Source organism: Callorhinus ursinus, unplaced genomic scaffold (assembly GCF_003265705.2).
Source record: "Callorhinus ursinus isolate GAN/ISIS: 27379988/994484 unplaced genomic scaffold, GSC_fseal_2.0 scaffold71, whole genome shotgun sequence".
In the NCBI taxonomy this organism is placed as follows: Eukaryota; Metazoa; Chordata; class Mammalia; order Carnivora; family Otariidae; genus Callorhinus; species Callorhinus ursinus.
Window position 1 is genome coordinate 2,949,854 of NW_027397133.1, and position 14,491 is coordinate 2,964,344.

The window sequence follows — 14,491 nt, forward strand, 5'->3', positions numbered from 1 at the left end:
TCTGGCCTATTTCCTGGTCTGTACATGTCAGTAGAATGGAATAAAGACCATCTTTTAAAGAGCCATAAAAGCCCATAATACTTAACCTGCAATTCCAAAGCTCAAAAGGGCCCTGAAAATGGCAAATGTCTTCATAACTCTTTTGATAGCAAAACCTGACCAAAAGTGACATGGAGCGCTCGGGGAGGGCCATGATTTGTCCACGTAACGGGACTCTTCTTGACCACAGAAAGGTGTGTGAGCGTGCTATGTGACGTTCTGCATCACCTTCCCAGCATCTGGAAAATTCCGAAATCTGAAACGCGCCTGGCCTCAAAGGTTTTGGATAAGAGACCACAGCTGTGTTAAAGACAGGAGCAGCTACCGCCCTGAACCTGATTTTGTGCAGGCGGCGCTGAGTCTGACACATCTTCCCACGTTGCGTCCCACGCTGTCCCGGATTGCGATCCAGAATGAACACAATCGATAAACGTGTGATCATTTGAGCAAATACCACATGAGCGATAATTATGCTTAGAGCATGTAATCCCCACTGATATTTGACCAGATAATAGATCAAAATTTGGGAGTTTAAAAGATCCGGGGTTCAACCACACGGAGGGCTTACCATGGTACCTGGCACCTTAGCACGTGTGCGAGAAACATCACCTAACGCTATCATTATGCCGTCCATACTGTTGTCGGTAACAAGCTCAGTGAGGCGGGCACTGCCCCCCCCATCCTCCTTTCCCAGACGGAGAGAGGGGAGTGCTTGGGAGGAGGGGGCCCCTGCTCGGCCCCCAACCCAGAATCAGGCAGTTCTGAGTTCTTCACCGCTAAATGGCTACAACTAAACCTGCCTCCTAGGATGGTCGTGACTTTCGCTGACCTCACATATGGGAGGCTTAGAACCTGACCAGGGACTTTATAGGTATTTACACTATGAAAGATGAATTATTATTTTGAATGAATTAATATATTATTATACTTGTTGTGCGCATTAAATAAAAGTGACTGAAAGGGGCTTGGCAGCATATAGTAAGTGTTCAGCAAATCAGTTATAATGACCAGGAGGGAGGGGGGAGAAGAGATGGGGGGGGAAGGGAGAACGAGGAGGGGGGAGGGTTGGGGAGAGGAAGGGAGAAGCAGCAGAGGGGAGGAAGAAGAGGGAAGGACAGCTGGCACAGGCAGGCATACAGTAGGTGCTCAATTAATGTCCGCTACGTTCCCCACTCTGGGCTTGGCTCATCACCCCTGCCTTCGTTTTCCAGATGGAGACTGAAGTCTGTGTCAGTCGATCCCCTTCCCCCAGGTCACACCCCACCAAGATGGCTAAGCAGGGACAGGCCTCCAGGCCCCCACACCCTCTGCTCCCGAGAAGAGTGTCCCCGGTGAACCCCAGCATCTGCCTCAATGCCCAGGACCGCTCTGTAGCAACTGATCCCCAAGGCCCGGGACCCAGGACCCTCCCTCACCTCTTCTGAGGAGCCCGTGGGCAGGGCATCCCACTGTGGTCCCACCTCCGCCCCACACTGCTGTCAGTGACTGCCCTCCCCAACCCCCCAGCGAGGTGCCCCAGGGGGATGGTCATGACCCCTTCCCTCTGGCTGTTAGGGCCTCCCTCCTGCTGGCCGCCACCAGGGGCAACATGAGCCATGATTGAGAGCCTGGGGCCCTCCCTGAACCCCTGGGCCACTTACCCCAGGACCTTCATAGAAGGCACTTTGGGCCTCCCCGGGGTTATCCAGGAGGTCATCACCATCGAGCTGCAACAAGACCCGCCCCCACCCAAGGTCAAAGATCAGCCAGGCAGCGGGCAGGCCCTGCTCTAGAACAAAAACCAATTTAAAGTTACACTAGACCAAAGGACAAAGATGGGGTGGGGGGTGGGGGGTGCAAGGAGTACAGGAAACTCCATCTCCAGAGAAGAGGCACCAAAGAACGGGGCTGGGCAGCATGTTTAAAACCCAAGGTGCGCCCAGCGCGGAGTCCGAGGCTCTCCCAACATGCCTGCCTGGAACCCTAGGATCCTGCCTCCATGCCTTTGCCCAAGCTGTGCCCCTGCCTTCCCCCTTCACCTCTCTGACAGCACATCCCTCAGGACCGGTCACGGTCACCGCCTCCTCCCAACAGCCGCCCGTCCCACCTGACTAAGCCACTCCTTTCTCTACGCAGCCCAAGTAGCTGGCATGCCCCACCACCCGGCCACCCAGTACACCCTGCCGAGCCCATCTCTGGGAGGCCAGGGACCTGTCCAACTCCCAGGGGCGTCTCTAGCGCCTAGAACAGGGCCTGGCATCCACACGAGTGCCTGCTGAATGTCTGTCCATAGCGGAGCCTTCCCGGTTTCTACCTGGACATCTTTCCAGAGCCCCAGCCTGGCACGGCCAACAGCCTTCCTTGTGGAGTCTGCCCCAAACTCCCAAGCTCTGGAGACACAACCCACTCAGCTGCTCAGGCCCAAATCCAGGAGCTAACCTGACACTCTCCTCCTCGACATCTACTCCACCAGCAGGTCTAGTTGACTCTGTGAGAGAAACATCACCTAATACGCTATCATTATGCCGTCCATATTGTTGTCGGTAACAAGCTCAGTGAGGCGGGCACTGCCCCCCATCCTCCTTCCCCAGACGGAGAGAGGGGAGTGCTTGGGAGGAGGAGGGGGGGGGCTCGGCAGGGTCTGGCACCAGGTGGGAAGGGAAGAGTGAAGGTTAGCAAGGGGCTGGCTCAGGGCACGGCTGAAGCAAAGGGACCCTTGGTGCCAGAGCAGTATGGGCCTGGCACCCCCTCCGCTGCCCATCCCACAGCCCTGGTCACCCTCAGCCCACTGCACTCGCCCCTGCTCCACAAATCATCTGTGCTTCTCCTTCCAAGATGTGGAGCTCCGTTCCCCTCCCTGGGAGTGTGGGCTGGGTTGGTGACCTGCTTCTAATGAATATAAGGTGACAAAAGCGATGGTGTGTGACTTCAGAGACGAGATCATAAGAGGCCCCGAGCATCCTCCTGGCTCTCTCCCTTGGGTCACTCACTCTGGGGGAACCTGGCTGCCATGGTGTGAGGATGCTTAAGGATCTTACGGAGAGGCCGATGTGGTGAGGCCCTGAGGCCTCCAGCCCACAGCCGTGGGAATGAACCATCAGGGAAGCACGTTCTCCAGCCCTAGACGAGCCCTTGGATGACGGCGGCGCCAGCCAACATCCTGACTGCAACCTCTGGAGAGACCCCCGAGCCAGAAGCACCCAGCTAAGCTGCTCCCCGAGTCCCGACCCTCAGAAACTGTGAGAGCACTAACAAGTTGTTTTAAGTCACTAAGTGTTGGGACAATTTGTTACGCAGCCCTAGATAGCCGATACGCTCCTCGTGGCTCAGCACTTCCATTCTCCCCCACTTTGTTCCAGGCCCTGCATGACCTGTGACTTTTGTCCACTCTGGTCTCACCACTACTAGTTTCCCCTTCCATCCGGTCCCACCAGCCTTCTTTCTGTTCCTCGGACACAGCAAATTTTCCTGCATTTCTACTTGCCCTTCCCCTGCCCAGAGCACCATGGGTGCCTCCCTCTGATCCTTCAAGGTCGCCTTCAAGGTCGCCTCCCTGCCCACACTAGCTAAAGAAGCCACTGTCCCTGCCCCCCATTTTGTTTTAAACCATTTTCGTTGTGCCGGGGACATTCTTGTTTCTTATCCTACACTGCAGGGTTCTGTCTGCGATCACCTTTAGCAGTCAGTACTTTGTTTACCAAGGAAATGTGTATGGCATGAGGGCAGGGATCTGTCATCTCTTCTGCTCTTGCCATAACCCCGGGGCCCAGCTCCCAGAATGCAAGAGGCAGATGTCTACTTAATCAGGGGCTCAGGTCTCTCAGCCCCCCACCCCGGGGAGGCCCCTGCCTGCCCCAGCACTCACCTTCTCGGATCCATGTAGGAAGTCATTGAGGGCCTGAGGGTCACTGAAAGACAGAAGGGGAGAGACACTGAGGAGGTGAGGGGCAGGGCAGGGGGGGACAGGGAGGGCAGAGGGAGTCTGTTACTCACCAAATCACGTCTAGTAAGCATCTCCCATCCTCATCATCCATCGCCACTGAACCAGGTGGGGCAGGAAGGGAGCAAGGGGGACAAGGTTAGACGTCGGCAGTGTGCCAGGACCCTCCCTTCCAGGACCCCTCCTTGGAACCAAGGTCTCTGGTAGGTCAGAGCTTCTGTTCCCTTGAGCCTATGGGTGTGGGTGGGGGTGGTGAGCAGCCAGAGACAGCTGCCTTCTCCTCCTCCCCCGACCTCTTCCCCGGCATCTGATGCCCACAATGAGGACATCCACCAAGACTGAGTGAGCCCTGATCACGTGCAGGCCTGTGCTGAGTGCTTCACACACCCGTAACTCTTTTAATTCTCACGGCACACCACAAGATGGGTCCTGCCACCCCCACCCGTGTGGCAGAGGAGTAAACAGGGGCCCAGAGCTCGTCATTCATTTCCCAGCCAGCAGGGGGCAGAGCCAGGCCTTGAACCCAGAGTCTGGCCCAGAGCCTGGGCTGCCCGGCCTCCCTGGGAAGGGGCCTGGCCCAGAGCGGGGTGTGACAGGGGTCTGCCCTGTGTGTGAACGGTCCTGAACTGTTCAGGTTCTTCTCTGAACAGTGCCTTGGAGAATCCGATGAAGGCAAAAGACCCTTCTGACAAAAACACGCAGGTGGGGCGAAACTGTGACACACAGTTCCCCAAGGGCTGTGGGACACACACGTGCACACCCTGGGGCCTTGGGTCAACACGCCCAGCCTAGAACACGCCATGCAAAGCTGGCGGGAACACCCCCCTCCACACACACCAATGACTCTCCCTTCCAGCGTTGGCCATGGGGACCATCCCTCGAGGTCCCTCCCAGGCACTGGCTGCACTTGGCAGTGGCGACAATGGGCTCTTGCCAGCTCCATATCCCAGGCCCACCTATGCTTCCTTCTTCCTGTGTCACCACGAGGTCAGTGGCCTACTAGCCCTGCCCTTTCCGACCAGCCCGGGGCAGGGGTTGGGTGAGAAGGGAAGGGGACAGAAAGGAAAGACCTGCAGAGAATCTGGAGAAAAGGGGAACATGGGGAGAAGATCCCACCTGCAGTTGGCACGGAGAAAGGGGGATGGTCCAGATGACCCAGGGGGCCCAAGGCCGGAGGGGGAGGGGCGGAAGGGTGTTGGCTAAGTCAGGCTCTGCCAAGAAGGAGTGTTCCTTCCTCTTTTGGGGGTCAGGGTGGGCCCAGGGAGGTGGAATGAGGGACAAGCACCCCTCCAGGCACGAACTGGGACCCTTGGCCGGTTACCTGCGCTACAAACGAATCATGAAGGGAAGGAGGGGGTGTCCACTCCAGGTCTACGCAGGGCCCCCGGCTGGGGACTTGGGGAGTGTCCTTTCGGGGGCCAGCTGTGGAGAGAATAAGGGAGGCTGTAAGGAAGTCCGTGACAAGGAGAAGGATGGGCGGAGGGAGGGAGTGGGGAGCCCAGGAGTGGGGTTGACCAGGCCACGTGTAAAGAGGTAAGAAAAGAAGGGGTCAAACACAAGTTTAGGAGCAGGTGAGACAACACTACACGTGATCCCATATGCGACAGGCACACACAGAGCACAGGGCAGGGCGCTACATAGCCACACGTACTACAGCAAGGTAGAACGTCGTATGATATAATTTATTGACACCTGGACCTCATAAAACACAGTCGATTCTCGTTATTTGAGGCACTTGCGTTCTGCACAGCTGCCGTGAGCACGCGGTCGTGAATTCCACGCCACCGATCCCGGGGCGGGTAGGGGGTGGGGGGGAGACACAGGGTGGCCTCCTGCGAGCCTTTGCTCACATTCTCATCAACCCATCAATACACAGCCTCAGTCTACTGGTGTTTCTGTTTAGAGACACCTAAGGTAATATAAACTGTTGATTTGTTAACACCGAACCCACGGCTAACAGCTCTGTGCACTCGTGCCTGAAGGACACTCATCTAACACACGCGTTCTCCCTGGAGGGCACATCCTGGCCTTCCTGCACTCGGGGACACCAGGCAGCACTTCAGTCCTACGCTGGGAGCCGTTTTCAACAGCAAAACCACCCACAAAGAGCACAAAGATGCAAAAACCATGGCACTCAACAATATGGGAGCTGAACCAAGAAGGCAAAGCATGGCCTTGTTCAACCTCAGCGGGCACAGACACTCGGGGCCACTCCGACTTTTCTCAAGTCCCCTGATGACCAGGGAAGTGCATCGGTATTGATCTGCGGGTTATACGTGCTCACGAGTAGGCAGCTTCACAAATATGGAAACGGCTGTAATGACCACGATGTTGGTGCCCGCCCATCACTGGTTTTAAGCGCTCTACCGGTATGAACCATTTCACCTTCTCTAGATCCCTGCAAGGCAGGCACTTTTATTAGCCTGTTCTGTAGATGGGGAAACGGAGGCTCAGAACGGTGTGCAATACGCCCAAGAGCCCTCAACTGGTAAAGCGGCCAGGCTGGGGCTTGAGCCAAGGCCGACTCACTCAGAGTCCCCGCCCTTAACTGCTATCCCATGCATGTGCCTCTCGTTCCTCTCATCATGCTGTTTCTCTTCTAAAATCTGAAGCAAATATGGCAAAAATGTCAAGATAAGATGAAGCTGGGTGGCAGCCTTTGTTATCATTTTAAGAATGCTTGGAATAGTTCAGATTCAAAAAAGCGAGAGGAATGGGAGCACCCAGTGGCTTCCCCTCTTGCTCAGCAGGCCCAGGCCTCAGAAAGATCTAGAAGCCATCTGTCACATGACCCAGGAACATGGGATCCTGTCCCAGCGAGATTCCGGGTGCACTGCCATGGCCTGGGGGTGTCCACGAGCACCCAAGGTGGCTTTGCCAGAGCAGCCAGATTTGTGTGGGGTCTTCCCTCCCCCCTGCGCTGAGTTTCAGGTGTGGCCCAAGCTCTGCAAACCTCGGGCCAGCAGAATTAGAGCCAGGAGCGAGTGCTTCCTGATCAGAACTCTCCAAATGGGGCCCGCGAGTGAATGTATGTCTCTGTGAGGATTTTTTTAATTTGTGTATGTGTGTGTGTTTTAAGATTTATTTATTTATTTGAGCAGGGGAGGGGCAGAGGGAGAGAGAGTCTTTTTTTTTTTTTTTAAAGATTTTATTTATTTATTTGAGAGAGAGAATGAGAGAAAGCACGAGAAGGAAGAGGGTCGGAGGGAGAAGCAGACTCCCTGCTGAGCAGGGAGCCCGATGCGGGACTCGATCCCGGGACTCCAGGATCATGACCTGAGCCGAAGGCAGTCGCCCAACCAACTGAGCCACCCAGGCGCCCTGGGAGAGAGAGTCTTAAGCCGACTCCATGCTGAGCATGGAGCCTGACGTGGGGCTCAAGCTCACAACCCATAAGATTAGACCTGAGCCAAAACCAAGAGTCAGACGCTCAACCAACTGAGCCACCCAGGTGATCCCATTTGTGCATTTTCATTCCACCAGTAACAGCAGAGAAATGAAGGGGTCTGGTTTTAGACGAGAGGAAAATGCTCTGCCTTGTGATGGGGTGCCTGTTTCGTGAGGGTTTAAAATGTCACAGCTCAGATTTGCGCATGTAAGTTCAAAACATGTAAATTTGACCTTAAAAAGCTCTAAAAAAACCCAAATCGTCACCATCAAGTGGTAGTGGGATGGGGGGGGGGACAACAGGGTGTGGCAGGATGTTGATAACTGTTAAGGCTGAGTGAGGGGTACCTGGGGGCTTCACGGTACCATTCTCATCACTCTGTACATTCTGGAAAGTTTCCATAATAAAAAGAAAACGGTATGTCAGTGATCAGCAGGTCTGGTACCTCCGCCTCCCATGTCTCCTATCGGGTTGATGCCAAGAGGTCCAGCATGAAATGACAGGGGTTGGAGTCAGGGGTTCAGGTCCCTGCTCCACCATGTATGGGCTGGGTGACCCCAGGCAAGTGACTTCACCTCTCTGGGCCTCCGTGTGTTCACTGGTCAAATGGGTGGAATCACAGTCCTCATGTCTCATGTGGCAGTGAAGAGTCTCTTAGAACAGGGCCTGCGGTTTGTGCAGAGTAAGTCCTGGCATCAATACTGGCCTTGATCCTGCTGTTTTGTGAGTTGGCTAACAAGAAAAGGGCAAAGGTGCAGCGGCCTCCAGCTTGCACCCTCTGCCTCCCTGACCCTGTCTCATCTCATCCCTGCTGTCTTCACCCTCATTCCCAGGACCTACCCTGGGTCTAGGAGGTCAGAAACTGGGAGAGGGGCCAGAGTGGTTACATTTGGAATAAATGCTTCAGATTCCAGTGCAGCCAACAGCTCCGAGGTGGCGGGGCACCAGTGGCCCACCAAGTGCTCATGGCGGGCATCGGGTGCACCTAGACTGATAAAGGTCCCTTGTGGGACGGCGGGGTGGTATGCTCTGCAGCTAGCCGCCCCAGGGCCCACCCCAGCCCTGCCACTTACTAGCTGTGTGCCTACAACAAGTTACTTAATGCCCCCCACACCCGTGCCTCGGTTTCCCCACCTGGAAAATTCAGATAACGGTATGCGCCGCCCCCCCCCGCGGGATTGTTCCATAGGAATGCCTTTAATCCTCGCACGTGGTAAAGTATTTTGTGAGTGATGTATACTACTGCAATAATTTCAACTGACGTTGTGAAGAGGATCTCACGGGGCAACGTGAGATGAAAGCTTTCTGGCCCCAGCCCAGTCAGGCTGGAAAAAAGTCCCCAAGCTCTGGCTTGGCCACCTGCTGCCAGTTACCCCGTGTCACCCTTGAGCACCTTTGGAAGGCTTTATATACCACCTGCTTCGGCTGTGGGTCATGCACACGGTCCTACTTAAACCACCAGGCACCAAGGCTCCTCGAATCCTTCCAGGTCCGTTCTTACCCCCATTTCTCAGATGAGATACGTGAGGCTGAACAGAATGGTTATGGAGAGGCCATGGGCCAAAGACAGCCAAGGAAACGTGCCTGCGCGGGGCTAGCCAGCTATACTGCAGCCCTCAACCCAGCAGTCACAGGGAGACTTGAAGGACACAAATGAACCCACCAGCTGCTGAAAGACAGAATTCGAACACTGGCCGGGTATTTGACAATATTAAGAAATTGTGATTAAGATTCAAAGTGGATGGGGGCGCCTGGGTGGCTCAGTCGGTGGAGTGTCCGACTCTTGATCTCAGCTCAGGTCTTGATCTCAGGGTCGTGAGTTCAAGCCTTGCGTTGGATTCCACGCTGAGCGTGGAGTCTACTTAAAAAAATAATGTAAAAATAGTGTAATAATGGGATCATGGTGTTGTTTTTCTTTTTCTTTAGAGTCCTTACCCTTTAAAAACACACCCTGAAATATTTAGGGGTGAAATGGTAAAATGTCCAATTTCCCCCCAAAAGAACCTAGTTGTGGGTGTTCGGGGGGCATACAGACCTGTGCCGACCAATACAGCTGACCCCCAGCCACATGCAGCTACGTATAAATTCAGGTTAATTCAATGGAATTAGGACAGAAGACTTGAATAAGACATTTCTCCAAAGAAGATACACAGACGGCCATAGGCACATGAAAAGACGCTCAACATCACTCATCGTTAGGGCAATGCAGTCGAGACCGGAGACACCAGCTCACACCCATTAGGATGGCTACTATCAAACACGACACAAAACAAAAAAGCCCCAGAAAACAAGTATTGTTGAGGATGTGGAGACATTGGAACCCTCGTGCACTGCTGGTGGGAATGTAAAATGGTGCAGCTGCTGGAAAACAGTCTGGCAGTTCCTCAAAATGGTAAAAATAGCACTCTGCCATATGCTCCAGCAAATTCACTTCTGGGTATATCCCCCCCGCCCCCCAAGAACTGAAAAAGGAGGGTCTTGAACAGATCTCAGCACACCCAAAGTCACAGCAGCATTATCCACAGTCGCCAAAAGGTGGAAACAGCCCACGCCGATGGATGAATGGAGATGCGGTGGCGACTTACAATGGGATATTATTCAGGAAGGACATTCGGACACAGGCTACAACCCGAATGACCCGGGAGGACATCGCGCTACGTGAAACGAGCCAGTTACAAAGAGACCCACACTACATGATCCAACATGTAACGTGCCCAGAGACAGAAAGTGGAATGGTGGCCGCCAGGGGCCGGGGAGAAGGGGGAATGGGGTGGTACTGTTTAGTGGGTGTGGACTTTCAGTTCTGCAAGATGAAAAGTTCTGGAGGTGGATGGGGACCGTGGTTGCACAACAGGGTGAGTGTTCCAATGCCACTGAACTGCACGCTTAAAGATGGCTATAAGGTCGCAGGGGCGGGGGGGTAGGGGAAGGAGCCCGGCTGGCTCAGCCGGTGGAGTGTGGGACTCCTGATCTCCGTGTCATGAGTTCGAGCCCCACAACGGGGGGAGAGATGACTTACATAAATCTTTAAAAAAAAAAAAATGGCTAAGGTGGTAAATTTTACGTTATGCATATTTTACCACGATAAAAAAAACCATGAAAATTTTTAAAAAGGACAATGAGGAGTATCAAAGATTTTTTTTTTAAATTCACATAAGAAAGTTCAATGACATGAAGGTTTTTCTCAATCCCCCTTGCCACGTTTCGAGTGCTCAACAGCCACACGTGGCTGGTAGCTACCGTGTGAGGCAGCATGGACTGGGAACATTTCCATCATTGCAGCAAGCTGGTCTGCAAGAGTGGTAGCAACTGAAAACGGATCAAGGTGGTTGATGACCGGGGTGGGGGGGGTGGTCTGCGTTTGGCTGTTCTCTCTACTTGGTGCACGTTTGAAATTTTCCATAATGAAAAATGCTTACTTAAAAAAAAAAAAAAAGACTTTTTAATACCAAGTATCATGTCTGATTGTTTATTGTCTGCTTTGTTCCCCTGCGGGATGCCCGTGCTTACATAGGAGGAGCTCCATAAATATTCGGGGAATGAAGAAATGAACATACAGAGGTCATCAGACAAATCCGTTCATTTGTCCAGAGCAGCCTGGTAGAAAGGGCATTTACGAAGTGCTCACTGTGTGCCCAGCCTGGGGATACCCTAATGAGCAAAAGCACACCCAATCCTTGGCCCTGGGGGGCCTGACCCATGGTTCTCAATCAGGGGTGGCACTGGACACCCCTCTCCTCAACACACGCATACCCAAAAGCTTAAAAAAAAAAGTGACGGGGGGCCACAGTTAGTGTGCAAAGTTGCCAGCCCCAAATTGTCCACATGGGAGTGGATATATTGAGCCCCTGTGGAGCAGAAGCTTTAAGAGCTATCACCTGGCTCTGAGTCCCAGAACAAAGGGGACAGACACATGGACGGAGCTACAGCCAATCCACGAGGGCGCGAAACGAGCCTTTGCCACTGAAAGCCCCGGAGAAGCGGGGCTCGCCTGCTACTGCACAAACTCAGCCAGAGCTGTCCGATGCACCCCGAAGAGCACCCCCCACCCCATCCCAGTGCTTCCTTGTATTGGGCCTCATGCTAACGTCATACCCACTGACCCCCTCCTTGTCACCAGTGAGGCAGGAGGGACACTGTCTCGAGCGTCACAGCGCAGGACGCTGGGACTCAGAAGGGTCTGGACACTTGCCCCCAAAACCACACCGGGGGGGGGCCCAAAATTCGAACTCAGACCCTGTGACTCTGGAGACCTCATTCTTCACCACCGCGCTATAAAAAGCAGGAAAAGCTGGGACCAAAAAACCACAAGCAGCTCAGGAGAACAGGCCTGACGCAACAATGACAAAGTGTCCTTCCAGAAACTGTGTGAATGTCTCCTGCACTGGTAATGTGAGCGGGGAGTTCTGCATTGTCATCAGGAGCCGCGCACAAGCCAGGTCGCCTAGCAGGACGCGGGATTCAAAGCCTCCACTCGGCTCCAGAAACAGGCTCGTTCTAATTTCCCAGCGAAGAGTTTTAGCAACCCCTGGGGGATTGATGGGCAACCAACACGCAAGTCTACAGAACCGTATCCTCTGCCGACAGGAAGGGATAGGAAGAGAAGCCGATGTGGCAAAGCCTAACTGTTGTCTTCCAAACACCACTTCCCCAGCCCTCCCCTCGCCTTACTCACAGAAGCCTGAAGCCGTTCAGGGTAACACTTGCCAACTCCAAGATGTAAACAAAGCCTGTTCTGAGTCAGTCTTTTTCAAACTATGGGTCACGCCTTGGAGGGTTGTGAAATCAAATGAGCAGGTTGTGACCAGGAGTTTTTTTTTCCTTTTAATTAAATAGTATAGAGTAAAACGGAATGGAACAGAATAGGAAATATTAAAAGGCCCCATCCATGGTAAGCGTTAAATATCAGTTTGTGAGACTGGTTTCAATTATGTGTGTCTGTATGTGTACGTACTTCCTACTGTGGGCTGTGGTCAAAATAGCCTGAAAATAATTAGACTACACCAGCGGCACTCCTATTCCCTGTATCAAACGTTCACTTTCCTAGGCTTCCTTGAAGCTAAGGCAGCTATGGTTCTGCAAATAGGAAGAGCCAAAGGGCACAGACTTTGGGACAGTTTTTCTTCCAGAATATAAAGACAGAGCTCCTCTAGGGAGAAAATCTTTTGCTCCCCACTTCCAGCTTCGAGTATAGTTGAGAAGACTGGAGCTGCCGCAGCCATTTTGCAACAACAAGGCAATAAACCTACGGCAGTTAAGCCCACCTACAGAGGATAGCCTTTGGGAGAACAGAAAAAGACTGGATTCTTAACAACTCCTCCTGCACTGCCTGCCTCCAGACTTTTTTTTTTTTTTTTAAGATTTATTTATTTATTTGACAGAGAGACAGCGAGAGAGGGAACACAAGTAGGGGGAGAGGGAGAGGGAGAAGCAGGCTTCCCGTGGAGCAGGGAGCCCGATGTGGGGGCTCGATCCCAGACTCTGGGATCATGATCTGAGCCCAAAGCAGACACTTAACAACTGAGCCACCCAGGCGCCCCCGCCTCCAGACTTCTTAATCCTTACAGATCAAACCACTATTAGGGTTTCTCATTATTTGCAGTCAGACACACCCTGATCACTTAGCTTGCATTTCTAGATATCTCTGCAACCCATCACAAGGACTCTCTCCGGCTTCCATGGGTCAAGGACTGCCCTCTGAGTGTCACTGGTTGAGAGGGCTCAGCAAAATGGAACAGGGCTGGTGGAAAGGGGGTCTGAAAAAGAAATCACTGTGGCTGATTGCAAAAGTGGCCAGCAATTCTTCTCCCTGGTCCCATCCATACTCTTGGCAGCTCCTCCGACCAAGAGATGGGGTCTGTCACCCCACACCTAGACCTAGGGCTGGCCTGCTGACTCGCTTTGGCCGACAGAATGTAGCAGAAGTGACGGTGTGTCTTTCTAAGCCCCTCCCCCCTGGCTCCTTCTCTCTCTCCCAAATAAATAAATAAATAAATAAATAAATAAAATCTTAAGAAAGAAAGTCCCATCATCAGGTTATTCCAGCCCAGGTGCCACGCACGTGTATGAACAGGCCTTCAGCCCTCAGGCTTTCAGTCTTCCCAGCCAAGATCCCAGACATTGTGGAAGAGAGACCCACTGTCAAATCCCATGTCAAATTCTTTTTTTTTTTTTTTTAAGATTTTATTTATTTATTTGAGAGAGAGAGAGTATATGAGAGGGGGGAGGGTCAGAGGGAGAAGCAGACTCCCTGCCGAGCAGGGAGCCCAATGCGGGACTCGATCCCGGGACTCCAGGATCATGACCTGAGCCGAAGGCAGTCGCTTAACCAACTGAGCCACCCAGGCGTCCCCCCATGTCAAATTCTTGACCTGTAAAACCCAGGCATACTACAATTGTTCATTTAAGCTACTACCTTTGTGGATAATTTGTTTGTTTTCAGATTTTATTTATTTGAGAGAGAGAGAGAGAGCATACATGGGGGGGGCACAGTGAGACAAGCAGACTCCCCACTGAGCAGGGAGCCTGATGTAGGGCTCGATCCTAGGACCCTGAGATCATGACCTGAGTGGAAGGCAGACGCTTAACCAACAACTGAGCCACCCCGGCGCCCTGTGGATAATTTGTTAAACAGCGATAGTTTGGGGGTTGTTTGTTACATAGCGGCAGCTAACTGGTAACAGCCCTCTTCAGAGACAAACGACCAACCTTGACCTCACACCTCTGACTCCATCTGAGTTTTATCCATCACTCGACCTCCCAAACCTCCCCAAGCGCTCTCCTCCTCTCCACAGCCACTGTCCCTGCTCACATAGAGAGCCCATCGTTTTTCATCTATCCATCCACCCAGCCTGTGTTAATACTACCCTTGTTCACAACCGACTGCACCTATTCTTAAAATACTCAAACACTTCCACCCTGATTGGCAAATAAACGCTGCTTGAGCCCCCAGCACTCCACCGGGCCTCTTGGGATGTCCTGAAACACCCCCAGGACCCAGCAACTGCAGGGTGACACCTGGCCCAGCAGGGAGCCCGCAGGATCACCCTTCCACACCACGCCAGGACCACCTAGTCCGTGCTAATGGTCTACTGCTTGTTACAAGTTTTAAATTTATTTTATTTTTATTTATTTTTAGAGAGAGA

At 53.0% G+C, this 14,491-nt stretch overlaps 1 protein-coding gene across 5 annotated transcripts in view; it reads right to left on the reverse strand.

The window, feature by feature from the left end:
- Positions 1-14,491, reverse strand: part of BICRA (BRD4 interacting chromatin remodeling complex associated protein) — a 77,861-nt gene that overhangs the window by 19,828 nt on the left and 43,542 nt on the right. For 4 of the 5 annotated variants that reach the window (XM_073886667.1, XM_073886668.1, XM_025850091.2 and 1 more), the window contains exons 2-5: positions 5,280-5,380; positions 4,012-4,057; positions 3,884-3,926; positions 1,680-1,745 (exon numbers count right to left, since the gene is read on the reverse strand). In XM_073886667.1, coding sequence (XP_073742768.1) covers positions 1,680-1,745; positions 3,884-3,926; positions 4,012-4,052 — 150 coding nt within the window. In that variant the 5' untranslated portion in view covers positions 4,053-4,057; positions 5,280-5,380. The remainder of the gene's footprint in view (positions 1-1,679; positions 1,746-3,883; positions 3,927-4,011; positions 4,058-5,279; positions 5,381-14,491) is intronic. The other variant, XM_025850092.2, reaches the window with a different exon arrangement.